This window comes from Stenella coeruleoalba (assembly GCF_951394435.1).
Source record: "Stenella coeruleoalba genome assembly, chromosome: 4".
Classification (NCBI taxonomy): Eukaryota; Metazoa; Chordata; class Mammalia; order Artiodactyla; family Delphinidae; genus Stenella; species Stenella coeruleoalba.
In genome coordinates, this window is record NC_137149.1 from 120,161,781 (window position 1) to 120,179,155 (window position 17,375).

At 43.0% G+C, this 17,375-nt stretch overlaps 1 protein-coding gene across 6 annotated transcripts in view; it reads left to right on the top strand.

Annotated features, from left to right (window-relative positions):
• The first annotated feature begins 637 nt into the window (after positions 1-637).
• Positions 638-17,375, top strand: part of SH3D19 (SH3 domain containing 19) — a 180,801-nt gene continuing 164,063 nt past the window's right edge. For 5 of the 6 annotated variants that reach the window (XR_013827932.1, XM_079919271.1, XM_079919275.1 and 2 more), the window contains exon 1: positions 638-887. Coding sequence is in view for 4 of the 6 variants with exons in the window: in XM_079919271.1 (XP_079775397.1) it covers positions 776-887 (112 nt within the window). In the remaining 2 variants the exon portion in view is untranslated. Of the gene's footprint in view, positions 888-11,307; positions 11,438-17,375 lie in introns of those variants that run through there. The other variant, XM_079919276.1, reaches the window with a different exon arrangement.

The following is a 17,375-nucleotide window of genomic DNA, read 5'->3' on the forward strand; positions in this document are numbered from 1 at the left end:
TTCTGTGGGAATGGACAAATGCGTAATGACACGTATCCACCATTATAGTATCATACAGAGTCGATTCACTGCCTTAAAAATCCTCTGGGCTCTGCCCAGAGGCTCGATTTGAAAGGGCGAAAAGAGAGGGAAAGAAAAAAGCCTCCAACTGCGGAGGCGCTACCAAACTCCAAGCGAGTTTGTTCCCAAGTACAGAGGCTCCAGCTGCCCCAGCTCTCCAAGTCCGGCTACCGGCAGGTTCCTCCTCCTTTGGTTTAAGTGTCAAGCAAATGGGTTTCCTGTTAACACCGGAATACTGTGAAAGGGCAGGAAGAGGCCAGGCCGCCTCCTCTTTCCCCCCTTCCTATCCGGTTTATTTATTTTGTACATGTTTGTTTTGGTGGAGCGGGTGATTGCAGCGCGTGCGGCTCTGGGGCAGCCTCGGCGGCCGGTAACCCCTCCCCGAGGAGGCGAGGCCCGGCCAGACCCCGCCCGATCCCGACTCCAGCTCTGCGGGGCGGGCTAACGGAGAGAGGAAGGGGGAAGACAGTGGGAGAGGCAGAGCTGTGAGAAGGAGGCCGCCGGGGCGCGCGAGGAGGCGGGGAAACCTGCTCGGCCCGCGCCCGGCCGCTCCCCCGCGGGCTGCAGGTGGAGCTGCGGGGGTAGCCGCTTCCGCCGCCGCCGCCGCTGCCGCCTCCTCCGCCTCCTCCCCCCTGGGGCCTCCTCCCAGGCCCGGAGGCTGCTGGCGCGGGACGCCCGGAGCTGACGGCCGGCGCGCGGGGCCCGCAGCTCGTCGATGGCTGAAGGCCGGCGGCGGGAGGACGAGGACGAAGAGCTGCACGAGCGCCGGGAGCTCGGGGGCCCGCGCCGCGCCCGGGGCCGTGCGCTGTCGGGCCACTCGGCCGCAGGTGAGGGGCGCGGACAGCGTGAGGGGGGACCGGGGCACCGGGGACCCAGGGCTGGGCGTCCCGGGGCCGCGAAGGTCCTGCCCCGGACGCCGGCGGTTCCCTCGCCCGCCGGGAGGGGACTGGCACCTTTAACTCTAGGAGGCGAACGGGAGGGAGAGTGGCTTTTCTATCTCCATCCGAACTTTGCGGCCGAGCCCGAGGAAATTCAAACCTGTCTCTACCTGCTAGTGGCCCTGGAGCCGAAACTACAAATTTTCCATGCACACTAAATCCACGAGCTGCTGGCTTGGAACTTGTGGCCCGGGTGGTTATTTATCTCTGGATGAGTCAGAGGCCAGTGGAGAATGCCTCCTCCCGATAGGTTTGCCTCCGCTGTCGCAACCGGGTCGAACCACATGCTAATCGTCCAGGCGGGTTTCGGTGCCTCTTGAACTTCGGACCTGTGACTGTCCTCCCACCCCCCAGACACCCGAGTTCACCTACTTTCTATAGGACTTGCTTTCGAGTTACTTGATGACCCCCAGCCCCACCCCCAGTCCAGAATATAGCCTTCCAAAAGGCGATGCACTTGGATTGATCATTTCTGGGCCTGTAACTTGTGTTTTGGGGGTGCGCAAAGGCGGCGCGGATCAATAGTTTGGCGCAGAAGTGGAAGAGTAAATAAGTGTAGCTCCACACCCCTTCCCTCTTTCCTGGGCAGCTTTTCAATTAAACAGAATAGAGAGGACACATTCTTTGGTCTTTGGTTCCCACCGGATAAGCCAGGTATCCTAAAACAAGAGGGAAGAACAAACCTAGGGAGGTGACAATAAAAGGGAGATAAGGCCGTGAGAAAGGTTCAGATGGGAACATTCATTAACGCCCCTTTAGAAAGTGGAATATGGTGAACATTCCACCCAGCCATGGAGCAGCTTTTCTATGTGGCTCCCTTAACCTAAGAGAAAGTTGAAGAATTAAAAGAAGATGATGGGTCTGTGGGGAACAACTGGAGGTAGAAAATGGGATGAAAGGAAAGAGTTTGAGTGGAACAGGAAGAAATAGTCAGTCTTGGAGCCTTAAAAATAATTCCTTTTGCCCGTTACTCTTTCCATCGAAAGGAGGCATTTGACTAACCACACGAACACCAGCTGTCTTGAAGATAACTGATAGTTTTGTTCAGTATAAACCCAGACCTAATGAAATAATGGGTAATTGCTGGATATGAGTAAATAATTCTTGCAAGAATACAATGAAAAAACTTTACAAAGATGTTCCTCTGTTAAATTACTGATCTGAACATGCCTTGGACTCCTCTTATCTTCAGCAAAAAGCTTCACTTAGGTACTGTGCAGAGCTGTACCCGAGGTCAGACTAGATATGATCCAGATAGATCTTTATCATTTAGTTGCAATATGTGTATTTATTCCAAGGCTGGTGGAAATGGCATTTTGTAACTTGTTTTTCCCAGTTCCTTAATTTCCCAAGGCTACCAGAAGCTTTTCTAAGTTCCATGATAATATTTTGCTGATACGTGACACAGTGTCCTTTTTCACTCAGAAATTGGTGTTTGCAGTTTCTAACCATTTAGTGTACCCTGTCTCCGTTAGGGGGTGAGGGGCAGAGATATTATGGAGTGGGCAGAGAGTTAAACTGGCTGTTATCGGGCTTCTTTCTTTTGAGACACATTATTTAATAGTTTACATTTCTTTGCAAGCTGTGCTCCTCTTTCTGCTCATTAGTTCCCGTGTGTTTTTCAGACTCCATCGCATTCCTTACCAAGCTTGGGCATTTGTTAGTTATGTTTTGTGCTGGATGTTCTCTCTCCAAGTGAGAAAGTAGGAACTGACCCAGAGGCTTCATGTTTCTTCTTTTTAACATCTTTCTAATCTTTCACTTTTTCCTGTTCTCATCCGCTCCCTCCTCCCTCCACCACCTCACAGTCTAAAGATTTTCCGTTTTTCTTTGATCTCACAGAGGTTGACACCTTAAAATTAGGGTTTATGGACTTGAGAGAGTCTGTGAACTTCTTCTCTCCATGCTAAATTTAGGTGTGGTTGTGGAAATGTGTTTTTTTACTTTGTAATGTACGTTCAGGAGAACGTATAAAACCTGTAAATCATAAAGTAAAACTCTTGTAACCTGTGCCCAAGTTGAGAAATAGAATATTATCATTTCTCCGAAGCAAACTCTACTCTCTCCCAGTCATGGCTTCTTCCTTCCCCTTGAGGGGACTACTTTTATTCCCTTGCTTTTCTGTGCAGTTTTACCTGTACAGTTTTATCTGTGCATCCCTATACAATATTATTTAGTTTTGCTTATTTTACAACTTCTTATGAGTGCAGTCATCCTGTAATTATTCTTTAGTGTCATTCTTTTTTCACTCCATATTAAGTTTGTAAGATTTATCCCTATTGTTGCATGCAGCTGTAACTTCTTTTCTTTGTATTCTCATATCACACTTTTTGCTTATTTTTTATTGATTTGTTGGAGTTCTTTACTTGCTCAGGAATCTCAACTTCTGTTGGTTGCATGTGTTCCAAAATCTGCTTCCACTCTGTGGTTTATTTAAAAAATGTTTGTTTGTGGTTTCTTTTGATGTGGACATTTGTAATGTTAACGTAGGTGTATTTATGAATCTTTTTCTTTGTAGTTAGTGTCCCTCCTCCCCTCACTGTCCCCCTTGGTTAAGAATGCTTTCCCTACCCCAAGGTCATGAAGATATTCTCCTATATCTTCTGTATTGTCTCCTAAAGTTTTGTTAACTTTCTTTGTGGAGAGGTGCCATAGCTTTCTTCAGACTCTCAAATGGGTCTGAGAACCTCTGACTGACCTACAGCATTTTTATATTGTTTCTCCAAAGGGCAGGGAATACAAAATTCTAGGTCCTCCCTTAATCGCCTGGAAGAGTGGTAGGCACTTAATAGGGTTTAGTAAATACTAAATAAATGTACTCTCTCTATATGTTGATGTGTTTATGGTAAATGCTAGAAGAACAGATATAACTTCTCCAGTGTGTTTTGAGTAAAATAACTAATATTGTCAGTATGAGGTCACAGAATAAAGTTCTTTGTATTCTTTATGAACCAGTTACTTCGTACATGCTAGCGCCTGTGAGGGAGGTATTATTTTCTCCATTTTATAGTTGAAGTGGGTACGACTCGGTGCTCCCAATGCAGGGGGCCTGGGTTCGATCCCTGGTCAGGGAACTAGATCCCACATGTATGCTGCAACTAGGAAGCCTGCATGCTGCAACTAAAAGATCCTGCATGCCGCAGCTACACATGCCACAACTAAACATGCCGTCATGAAGATCCCACATGCCACAACTAAGACCTGGTGTGGCCAAAATAAATAAATACATATTTTAAAATAAATTTTAAAAAAAAGATTGAAGCTCAAAAATACTTAAGTGACTAGCTCAAGATCCCGCAGCTAGTAAATGGCAAGATGCGGACTTGAATCCGGGTCTCTTTGACCTGAAAGTCCATGTTTTTCCAAGCTATCCCACTGGCTGCAAGTACAAGTCAATTGCTTTTAATGCTCCACACGTTTCTATCTGCATGTTGCTTGTTATATTTTAGAAATACTTTAATGCTTTTCTGCTTAGGAGGGGCTTTCACAGCCTCATGGAACTTGATTGTTACAACGACCTGAGAGGGAAGAGGGTACATTTTTATTATTCCCATTTTAAAGACAAGTAAATTCAGCCTCAGAAGTGTTAAAAGACTTAATCTAAAAGAATACAGCTAGGTATAGCTGCACCTCAGTTACCTCTTTTGGGTGTTTCAAGTCATAAACTGTTGTTTCTTTTTTTTTTTTTTTTTTTTCTGCGGTACGCAGGCCTCTCACTGTTGTGGCCTCTCCCCTTGCAGAGCACAGGCTCTGGACGCGCAGGCTCAGCGGCCATGGCTCACGGCCCCAGCCGCTCCGCGGCATGTGGGATCTTTCCGGATCTAGGCATGAACCCGCGTCCCCTGCATCGGCAGGCGGACTCCCAACCACTGCGCCAACAGGGGAGCGCAAACTGTCGTTTCCTTAATTTGATTCACGTAGCATGCTAGGTCATATGGCCCAGAGTTTGTGGCTCTGTCTAGTAAGTTGTGTAGTTTTGCAAACTGCATTAATTCTTCTGGGCCACCATCTTACAGTTTTTGTTATTAGAATTCCAAAGTTGTCTAATTGATTTTGAGGAAGTTATTTTAAGTCCCATAGAAACTATGGATATATATACACGTTGTTTGAAAATCCTGCACTCACCAACTTCTTTTAGAAGACCTGTCTAGTTATCCTGTCAGGTGTAGAAAATACAAGGAATACAAAGAACTATATAAAATAGGCTCCCTGCTTTTAAAGAACATGTCATAGAATTAAGGAAGGTAAGACTAATATACTTTAAAGAAATAAATAAGAGTATAAAGTAGTCCATGGTGACTAGCAAGTGGAGTTTAGCATAAGAGAACCAGGCAGTCTTGGTTCATTTCTTGGCTTACCTCTTACTGTGTGACCTTGTGCAAGTTACCTAACCTCTCTGTACATCCATTCTTTATTTGTAAAGTGGGAATATTAATAAAACCTGTTGCATAGGGTTTGAGGATTAAGTGAATTAGTATATGTAATACCTTTAGAACATAGCTAGGCACGTAGTGAATACTTCCTATAAAGTTATTAGTGTTTATTTATGTATATTTTTGTTAAAATATCTGATGCTTCATTGAGTCTACATTTTTCTCCCTTTGGCAATAGTTATGGGGTTTCAGGTTGGCAGAGAAAAAGGAGCTAAAACTGCATCTTCACCATTTCTAATCAAATGTAGTTGCTTTGCTTTGGAGTTCATACATCTTTTTGAAATATATCAATCTTACAAGACCCCAAAAGACTGAGACTAGTTCTTCATTTGACATTCCTTGCACCATACAAACTATTTTAACGTGGCTTGTCGTTGATGTTTACCCTTTCTTCATCATCACAAATGAAAAGCTCATTCTTGTGACATAACTATTTGTGTTCAAAGTGATTTCAACAAATCAAAGGTAAGTTGATGACTCTACATCCTCTTTTTAACCAGGGTGCATCCCTTCATTTTTTTTTTCTTTTTTTAATTTTGCCACTATTCATGCAGTGCTTCTATAAGGTCATTGGCATGTTACATTCTGGGGGCAACTATTTTCCCTCAGATCGTTTCAGCTTTACATTTAATGGTACTTAGAGTCTTATCCTGAGAACTCTTGGGTCTCTCTCAGTTAGCTTTAGCCTCCAGCAATTTACAGCATCTTTCTGGGCCTTAGTTTTTGCCTTATGAATTGAAAGGATGAGGCTTCCAACATTACATTTTATGATTCTAGGGGATGAGGAGGAAAATAACTTCTGACTCGGTTTACAGAAGCCTGCCGGTGTGCAGGGTCCGATCTAGGGGGTGTTTCTCCGGGCTTCTTGTGTTGAGGGAAAAGCCCAAGGTGCCACACTCAAGATGTCGCCTCACTGGGAAAAAGGCAGTCACGTTAGCTTAAGTTGTGCCGCAGGGACCTGCCTTTCAAGATGGGCACTTCACTTCATCAGTGGAGAACATGGGATGTGTTCTGGGGGAGTTTATAATACTGGACATAGGTATGATGAAAGTATTATCCATGAAGTACAAGATGAAAATATATGTCTAGTAGCTTCAGAGCAAAGAGCAGCGTTAAGGTGGGGAGGAAGGAGGCCCGGCCCCCTCGTTTGTATGAAGGTTCAACATCCATTCCTGCCCCTCAGCAGCTGTAGGCCTCACCTTTAGGGACTCTAAGCTTGCCTTTGGGTGGGGATGGGTGCATGGTGGAGGAGGGGTGTACAGGCAGTAAACCATTGTTTTATTTTTTTTTTAAATAAACTTTGTTGTTTTAGAATAGTTTTATAGATTTACAGAAAAATTGTTAAGATAGTACAGAGAGTTCCCATCTACCTCACATCCAGATTTCCCTGTTACTCACATCTCCTTAGTTTTTACCTAATGTCTTCCTGCTCTGCAGGATCCCATCCAGGACACCACATCACATGTAGCTGTTGTGTCTCCTCGGGCGCCTCTTGGCTGTGATGGTTTCTCAGGTTTTTCTTGTGTTTGATGGCCTTGACTGTGTTGAGGAGTACTGACCAGATATTTTGTAGCATGTTACTCTGTGGGGATTTGTGTGATGTTTTTCTCATGTTTAGACTGGACTTTTGGGTGTTTGGGAGGTAAAGTACCATTTTAACCACATATTAAGGGTGTAATAACATCATTTATAACTGTTGATGTTGACTCTGATCTCCTGGCTGAGGGAGTGTTTTTCAGGTTTCTCTAGGCCAAGGTTACCACTCCCCGTGCCCGCCCCCCATACTGTAGGAAGTAAAGGAAGTCACTATGCAGAACCCACACTTAGGGAATCAGGAGTTAGGCTCCACCTCCTTGGGGGTAGAATATCTACATACATCTTTTAGAATTCTTCTGCACAGGAGATATCATTCTTTTTTACTCTCACCTTAGTTTCTTCAGGTTCTCCAAACATCTGCCTTGGGATTGTGTTTAGACCCTGCCTTTTGGGGACTGTAAGCTCAATTCCTCCACCCAGTTCTGTCCAGAATATCCCATGTGTGCTGCTGTCTGGCGCTTCCTTTCATAATTAGAAAGGAAGGCATGAAATGAGTATCCAACTTGAGATGACCTGTGACTAAGACTCACTCACACTAGAGTATCAGCAGGTACAATTTTGGAAATGGAGAGGAAGTTCGAGTATGAGAGGAATTTGGAAAAGCCCTGGATTAGGATAATCAAACAATAATGAGATAATATTTATTGTGTGCTAGGTCCCAGGTGGCATTCTAATTGTTTTCCATGTATTTTCCTCACTTAGTCCTCATACCAATCTTACGAGATAGGTGGGATGATTTCCTTCATTTTTGCAGATGAGAAACCGGAGGGGGTGTTTACCCAGAGGGGTAAATAATCTAGTCAAGGTCACGTAGCTGGAAAGCTATGGAGTAGGATTCTGTGCAGACTCCTAGCCAGTATTTATTCTCGTCTTCCTTGGTCAGTGGAACCCTATACTGCTGACTGTGGCAAGGTACCCACCTGTGAAACTGCTTCACCCAGCCTACTAATGAGAGGCAAGAAAAAGTTGTTGAGTGTGGTTTCTAGAAAAATTCTTTAAAGGGGACTCAACTGCACAGAATATCCTTTTGCCCTTATCACCTTCCATCCCCCTACCAGGAACAAGGGTGTGTGGCTCACAGCAGCCATCCTGGGTCATGAGGTTATCTTGAGGATGGAAGCCAAGCGCTGAGAATGGTGGAGCAGAAAAATGGATGGAATCTCAGTTTCCAGTGGTAATAGAGTCATCATATGAGCTTTTGATTGCCTGCTCCTCCTTTATTTAAGAAAAAATGAACTCTGTCTTATTTAAGCCACTGTTCTCTTAGGTCTTTTAATTAGCAGCTGAATGCAATTCCTAACTGATAAAAGTTCTGACTTGATCATGTTTCTCTCTCCTTACCACCAGGCTATTTTTGTTAACATGAGGTTACCTAGGTTCTTGTTGCTATTTTGTACTTTATTATAATGTGACCTTGGACAAATAACTTAAAGGCCCCTCCCTTTTTGCATCTTTTGAATGGGAATTATTCATTCTCTAAATACAAGTTTACTATGGGAAACACGCTTTTAAACGTCACGTTCTCATGAGTGATGTACATTTCTTGAAGAGGGTCATGGTCATACTTGGACAAGTTTAAGGGTACTGCAAAGGAAACCTATAGAATCTGAAAACAGTTTTCTGATTTTGTCATTTTGCTGAGTGCCAGGTCTGAATACCTCTCAGGGAACAAATAAATAGAAGCTGTGACAGGAGGTGATTTTGTCCTGCTCTGATATGCATACGAGCAGATTCTCAGTGGCACCACTGATGAGCGTATAACTCATGCCGGGGCTGCTGCGTAGGATTCAGAGTTTGTTTCCGATACGGCTGCCTTCAGTGTACCGGAGTGTTGTTTTCTGAAGATACATTAATCAAGGAATCGCTATCCTGGAAGAAAGGTAAATGCTTTTTCTGAGAGCCGGCCAAGAACAAGGCACAGAAGAAAACGTTTGCACATGTGGAGAATAACTATCACCATTTCCAAAGAGTCCTTTGAAACTAGTACAGAGGTGTTCACAAAAAACTGGAAGGCCCCTCCCTCAGCATGGGGCCACCCATGTAAATGACCCTTTCTTGCTTTGTCACCACCCTTGTTTCTTTATTTCCTCACAAGGACCCCCCCTTAATACACACTAGCTCAGTGGAGATGAGCTATCTGGAGATTATAAGGTAGATTTGTGTCACTCCGTTGAGGTATAACTCTTGCCAGTGGAAGGTGTGGTTTGTAAGTGAAATTCATTTGGAATAAGGTGTGGTATTTCGAGTTTTAAAAGGTGCAGACTTGTGTTTGAATATTACTCTTAATTAGATGCTTAATAATGTGAAATGCCTAATATCACAAACATTTTATCTGTTATGCTGTTCTATTCCTGTTTCTCCTTTCTTCTTGAGGCATTCAACTTTAAAACGTGGTGTGGTATTTCTCGCATTTCTGTAGCAATGGGACCTTTAAACAGTGCTTCTCAAACTTTAATATGCGTACAGATCACCTGGGGATCTTGTAAAGATGCAGATCTTGATTTAGGAGGTTTGGGGTGGAGCCTGAGATTTTGCATTTCTAACAAGTTCCAGGTGATGCTGCTGCTACTGGTCCCTGGACCACACTTTGAGTTACAAGGTACTCAATTACCTCTATTACCTCAGTGCCAGGGTTCTCAGTGCTGGCTGGGCGTCAGAATTAAGTGAGGAGCTTTTAAAAAGACCTATACTCATGACCCCACGCTCAGATTTTCCTGATTACTTTTGGAATAGTATCTAGAACTGTATTTTGGGAGTTCTATGTGAGGTGAGACTCACTGGCTTAGTGTCCTATTAAAAAATGTGATGTTGAGTGGTTTCAGTGTGCTTTCTTGTAATTTGAACCGTAATATTTTTCCATCATAAGTAATTTACGTTGTGATGCCTTTTAGTCAAACAGAATAAATAAATGGGATCCACCATGCATTTTATACATGGATTTTATTCAGTCCCTCAGTTATCCATAGCCTAAGAAGACTCCACATAAAGAATGATGTAAGGACCTATCATTGAAGTAACTGGAAAGCAACGTATGTGATAGTTAACGTTCTTTCAGATTGCAAGAAACGGAGGTCTGTTCTGCTAACCTCAGCTGACGGGAGGCAGCTTATAAGGATACTCCAGTAAGTTGGAAGACACAGGAAGTAGCCTTGGAAGTCATTTGGAAATAAGAGTAGCTCTAGGAAACTGACAGCAAATATTTACCCCAGAGAACATTCCTTTGTAAGTTGCAAAGGCTGTTATTCTTTATGTTACTAACACCACCATTCTGGTGACTCAGTTCACTTCTGTCTCCTTCCATGGCTTCTGAACTTACCGAATCATTGACTCTTGTTTCTCTTACATACAGTCAGCCTCCCTAAGAAAGAGACTCTTAAGTAGGCTGGCCAATCAGGGTCCTGCACAGAGTGCCCCTTTGGGGCAGGGGTCTCATGCTGGTTGACCTCAGAGGCTAATGACAAAGTATATAGTAGCCAACTTTTCAGGCCCATCCCTGGTCCCTTCTCGTGGTCCCACACGAGAATTTGAGCATCGCCTGCAGCTGATTCTGTCAGATGGCACTCTGGGTCTGGGGGGTGTGCTGAGGTTTCTTAGAATGGAGAGAAGGTAAAATTGGCAGATTCCATGCGGACACTCTTTCAGTAAGGAGTTCCACGAGGGAAGATTTATGTTGTTCATTGTTATAGCCCCGTAACGCAGAACGGTGCCTGGCACGTATATTCAATACATGTCTGTCAAATAGAATAGAATTTTTCAAACGATGTAATGTTGTCTTTATTGTTCGTTTGATTACATTTTATTCTAACCCGAATGCACGGGCAACTGTGGAGAGTGAATTTCTACTCTGCTCGTGGCTCACCGAAGCAATATGCTCTCACGCGCCAGATCTTTACTTGTTGCCGTTTTTTTTTTTTTTTTTTTTTTGCGGTACGCGGGCCTCTCACTGTTGTGGCCTCTCCCGTTGCGGTGCACAGGCTCCGGACGCGCAGGCTCAGCGGCCATGGCTCACGGGCCCAGCCGCTCCGCGACATGTGGGATCTTTCCGGACCGGGGCACGAACCTGTGTCCCCTGCATCAGCAGGCGGACTCCCAACCACTGCGCCACCAGGGAAGCCCTCTTGTTGCCTTTTTAGCAGTGATGAGCATTAGATGTTTGCCACTTGGCGGCATCAGTACGGCTGGCGTCAGGCTTTGGGATGAGGGGCAGCAAATGGATGTCAAGTCCAGCGCTCGGAGTCCTTCCTAACGGCCTCCGTCTAGGGTAACCTTGGCCGTGGTGGTTTCTCCTCTGGGAGGCGAGTGGCCCCTCCCCATCCAAGGGCGCAGCCATCTTGGGTCCCAGTCGCATCGGCTCTGAAAGGTCAAGTGTGGATTTGGACGTTTGGCCAAGGAAAGGAGGCTACTTTTCAGGTAAAGAAGGAGACACTGGGAAGATGGGAGTCGTCGTTACTTACAGCAGCTGCTGCCTCTTAAAAAGCTCCAAACCCCCTGTCTGTGGGGAATGGGCGGAGGGTGGATGTTAAGGATGTTTTCGAGGAAGGATGGACCCGGCTGACGATGGATGGGATGTAGGGCAGCACAGCGAGCGCCAAGTCCAAGGATGCTGACCTGCCCCGACTCGGGAAAAGGAGCTTGAAGTTGGCACCTTCCCAGGAGAGAGGCAGTGATACCCACCATTGAGTACTAAGCCTTGATTAGAGCGCGTTTGCTCTTCATGTGAAATATCACGGCCAATACCCACGTAGCTCTGGGAACAAGCCTTTCAGTAGCTCCTTAAGCTCAAGGATTCTGTAAACCTTGAAGAACGTAATTTGATACTGATCACCTCATAGGTTTCCAATGACTGTTTAGTGAAGGTGTTGAAGAATTAGGGGTTTTAATCCCAATATTCTTCAATTCTTTGCTCTTTTAATTAAAAACTAGATTTCTTCCTCTTGCAGTGGGTTTTTTAAAAGTACCAACTTTTTAGCATGTCTGAACAAAACATTTTATTGATCACTCACCAATTTAGTGCTTAGCGTACGCCAGGAACTCACGTAATCCTTTAACAACACAGAAAGTCAGGTTGTTTTTAATAAGAACAACGAGGCAAAGAGAAATAGAGCTGGGATTTGAAGCCCTGCAGTCTTTTTTCTCCTTTAATTTTTAAATTTACATACAGTAAAGGTGACTTCTTTTGGGTACGTACTTCTGTGAGCTGTGATACACGTACAGATTCTTGTAACCACCCCCATAGTCAGAATACGGAAGTTTCATCACCTCGAAACTCCTGTGCTGCCCCTTGCAGTCATATCTTCTCTATACCATTTAACCCCTGATCTGTTCTATGTCTCTGTAGTTTTGCCTTTTCCAGAATATGATATAAATGGAATCATTTCACCCAGCACATTGTTGTGGAGATTCATTCATGTTGTTAACTGTGTCAATAGTTTGTTCCCTTTTGCTGCTGAGTAGTATTCCATTGTATTAATGCACCACAGTTTGTTTATCCATTTACCTGATAAAGGATATTTAGGTGATTTTCAGTTTTTGGTATTTATGAATAAGCTGCTGTAAACATACAGGTTTTTGCATAAACACAAGTTTTTATTTCTTTGGTTTAAGTACCTAGATGTTGGTTTAATGGGTAATATGTAAGTGTATGCTTAACTTTACAAGAAAATGCCAAACTGTTTTCCAGAGTGGTGCTAAACCATTTTGCATTATTATGAGCAATGAATGAAAGTTCCAGTTGCTCCACACCCTCATCAGCACTTGGTATTATCAGGTTTTTCTCGTTTGCTTTTGTTTTTGTTTTAGCCTTTCCGATAGTTGTGTAGTGATACTTTGTTGTGGCTTTAATGTGTGTCTCCTTAATGGATAATGATGTTGAGCATCTTTTCACGTGGTTAATTGCCATCCATTATGTCATCTTTGGTGAAGAATGTTCAAATCTTTGCACATTTTAAAATTGGGTTGTTTGTTTTCATATTATGGAATTTTAAAGAGTTCTTTGTATATTTTGCATTCAAATTTTTTGTTGGATATGAGATATGAAAATACTTCTCCTAGTCTGCAGTTTATTTTTTCATTCTGTTAACAGTGTCTTTAGCTCTTTGAATATATTGGAAATAGCTGATTTAAAGTCATTGTCTAGTAAGTCCAATGTCTGGGCTTCCACAGGAACTGTTTATATTGATTGCTTTTTTTTTTCTTTTTCTGTGCATGGGCCATTACTTTCTTGTTTCTTTGTGTGCCTCATAATTTTTTGTTGAAAATTGGACATTTTGAATATTACAGGGTGGCAACTCTGGAATCAGATTCTTCTCCCTTCCCAGGGTTTGCTATTGCTGCCTATTATGATTGTTGTTGCTTGTCTAGTGATTTTTCTGAACTAATTTTGCAGAGTGTGTAATTTTTGTGTGATGTGAGGCACTGAAGTCTCAGTTTCATTAGCTTAGTGGTCAGCTAGTGATTGGACAGAGTTTTCCTTAAATGAATGCCTAGAACCAAAAAAAAATCTCCCAGTCTTTGCAGGGGGCTCTGTGTGTGTATCACAGCACACCTTCAATTCTCAGCCAAGCAGTGTACAACTAACCTTAGCCTTCACTTTCTGCTTGTGCAGAGCCTGTAGTTCAGCCAGAGCTGAGGTTAGGGCCCTCTCAGATTCTTTCTGAGCATGCCCTCACCCTGGGAATGCACATGGACTTCTAGATTCCTAGGAATATGTGGGACCTTTTCAAAGCCCTTATTTCCCAAAGCATCTCATCCTTCAGCCTTTCCCCCCAACTTCTTTGGTTAGTCTGTGGTTTGCCCCAGCTATTATCCATTGCCTCATGCAGCAGCAACAAATATATTTATTTGCCTGTAAATGATTTCAGTAAGCTTTCTCGAGCTAGCCACTTTTCAGCACTTGGAGAGTTTTGAGTTGGGCAAGATAAAGGCAAGTCTTTTGTGCTGGTCTTCCAGGGTTCCACCGGACAAATCAAAGCAAATTATTATAGTTCTTTGTGAATGAGGTCTTTTCTGCTCCCTCTGGTACTGGTACTGGTACCAGTACCAAGAGTGTAGGCTGTTATTTTCAAGGGCAGTCTATTATTTTCAAGGCTTCCACTGAGCTGGAGAATGGGGGATGGGACCAGGGTAAGTTAAAATGCCACAAAACTTGCTACTGCAACCAAAACCCAGCTAGTTTTCCTTGATTAAGTGTTTCACTGTGCTTAAGTGCATCAGGTGGTTGCTGAAAGCTTTTGCTTAGTTTTCAGTGTTCAAAAAGGGTTGATTCTGCCAGTTTTCTGCCAGTTTTAAATTGCTTTTATGGAGGACAGACTTTTGGAGTTCTTTACTCTCTGTCACTGATGTCCCTAAAGTATGGATTAAAAGAAAAACTGATTAGGATTGTTGGTCTTTTTATGAGCAAATTGGCCCAAGTTTTCCCAATAAAATACCAAACGAGAAAGTATGGATAGTCTTACTCATTTTTGAAGTGTTTGCACATCCCACAGTAGCATCATCAAGGTATTTGAGGAGCCTCACTCATCTGGTGACAGTGCTGGGGTCAAGACCCTCCATTTAAACCCTGCATAGGCAGCTTGCTTTTCTCAGTTCCAGGCCACAGACCACACCTGACCTGTCTGTTGCTTTTTAAAACATGATTTTCAAGGGATATCTGGTCAGGAAACCTATATTCCTCTTTGTTTCTGAAAGAATGACTTAGAGAAGGTAGCTTTATTGCACTCTCCTGATATAAATCAGTCATGGGTTAACACTGGGGAGTGGAATTGAGGAGGGTGTGGAGTGTTTAACTTTATATACTTCTGTATTCAGTTTCCTCCAATGACTATTATTTTGGAAATTAAAAGAAAGGAAAATAAATGAAAAATACCATGTGAAATAATTGCCTTCTGGTCTAGTGTATTTGTTGCTCATTTTGTGGTATGTTTTTAAACCTGTTTTGCCTTAAGATGAGTTACTGCAATGACCATAGCAAATGCTGTCCTGTTGATAAAAGAAATGATTGATAAGTATTGGAGAAAATGACAGTAGGAAGGAAGTATATAATTGCGTTTCCTCTGAAGATCATTTTTCAGACACTGGCTAATTTATCATTCGTTCACCTATTCCATCTTATGACATTCACTTGTTTTTATGAAAGCCATAATCACTTGAAAAGCAAATCCTCATCTATAACCACACTGTTGAAAGCTGTTTAACATAATCAAAACCTACCCTTAGCGTTCTCCGCCTTATTTTTTGCTGTGTATTTCATCTCCACGTTGTGATGCAACAGAACCTGTTCTAAACCAATAGATTGAGGAGACCTGCATTGTAATGCTCAGCTTGCCACCAGCCAGCTGTATGTTCTTGATTTAATCTCTCTAGGTCTTAGATTCCTCATTGACAATATGAAGGATTTAGACCAGGGATCTGGAAACCATTGCCCTGTGGACCAAATCTGGCTCACTGCCTGTTTCTGTAAATAAAGTTTTATTGGAACACAGTCACGCTCATTCTTTTATATATTGTCTATGGCTGCTTTTGTGCCGTATCTGCAGAGTTGAGTAGTTGCAACAGTGTCTGTACGGCTTGTGAGCCTAAAATATTTACTGTTTATCCCTTAATGGAAGAAGTTTGCCGACTCCAGACTATCAGCTTTTCTTTCAGGTTAAAAGTTCTCTGTTTCCGTTTTGGGATACTTGGGCCAACTATTTCTTTTTTCCCATCAGATTGCTTCTTAGCAGATCACCAGAAAATTTCAGCTGGAGGAGGGGAAATACAAATCATACATTGTTATTTGTTAAACACCTATATCCATCATACGTCTGTCATATTTTGTTAATGCTGTGGTTACAAACAACCTCTAAAGCTCAGTATCTTATGACAGGTATATTCAGAGGTGAGCTACAGCTCAGCCTCACTTGTCTTCTTCATTCTGGGATCCTGGCTGGAGGAGCAGTTCCTAACTGGAAAAAGGAGCCATGGACAAACGATGTGTCGGCTTTTAAAACTTCTGCTCAGAAGTGGCATATATTACTTCTACGCACATTTCTTTAGCCAGCTGGGTGTTAGTGGTACAGGGAAGGATAATCCTTCTGTAGGACACCCTGCAAGTCACCTGGTACCTCGAGTGGGTGGCTGGCTCATCCTTCTGCAGGGAGAGCTGTGGAACACTGAGAATAACGTCATCTACCACAGCCTCCTTAAGGGTTCCCTGGTGTGAGCAGACTGAAACTAATGGCAAAAACTTGATTTCAGAATTCTTTGTGTGTTATATTTTTCATGAACTCTCTGCAATTAACAAGTAACTAGAAATTGGCCCGTTGACCTTTTGGAATATATTCTAAATCTCTCAATGTGCATATTTAATAAATGCTCATTGTAAGAATGTAATATCTGTTTGGATTTCTCTTTTATAGACTCCTGATGTCTTTAACTTATAATTCTCACCCCTAAGCTGTCTTCTCCAGGGTTCCATATAATGACACAACTCAAGTTGCCCCAGCCAGAAACCTGGGTGAAGTTCTTAACTTCCTCCCTCCCCATGATTACTTATATCTAACCAGTCAGTTACCAGAGTCTATTGAATACATCCCGTAGGTAGCCCTTGACTAAGTCCCCTTCCCTCCATCCTCATTGCTACCATCCTTGTCCAGGCATCTCTCACCATGCACAACAGCCTTGTAACTAACTAGCCTTTCTACCTCCTGACTTGCTTGTCTGTAATCCATTCTCTACACAACCACTGAAGTGATTTTTCTAAAATGCAAACTGATCATGTTATTCTGTATTAAAACCTTTCAATGTCTTATTTAATCTTCCCCTTAAAGCTCAAATTTCTTAGCATGGCCTTGAACCTTTTTTTCCTTTTTTTTTTCTTTTTCTGGGAATTCCCAGGTCTGTCCTCTTATACTTAGCTTACATTCATGGCTGGAAAAATATAATCTTTCTTCTAGAAAGATTTTTCTAGAGCATATTTTATGAACTCACATAGTTTGGCAGACGTTTTTCACTTGTAGAGATTCAAACACTTGATAAAAAGCATTGTGCAAAGCTGACTGTGTGCAGTATTGAGGATGCTCCTGTCCTGATGCTCAGTGGATTGCTCCTTCTTGGAAGGGCTTGGATAAGCCAGATCGGCTCCAGAGAAAGGCGGGTTGACACAGTTTTGTTTTACTTTCTTTGTGACCTGTTTTTAGAAGTTTAAAATGTGCCCATTTTGGAACTAGTCATTTATTGGCCCTCTTTAAGTGAGCTAACATATTTTTCCTTATGATACCAACTCAGCAACTTCAGACAAAAAGAATGTGAAGCAAATGCATTTTTTAAAAATACCATCTCCTCTAGGTCTTTCATGTTAGCTCTCTGTTTC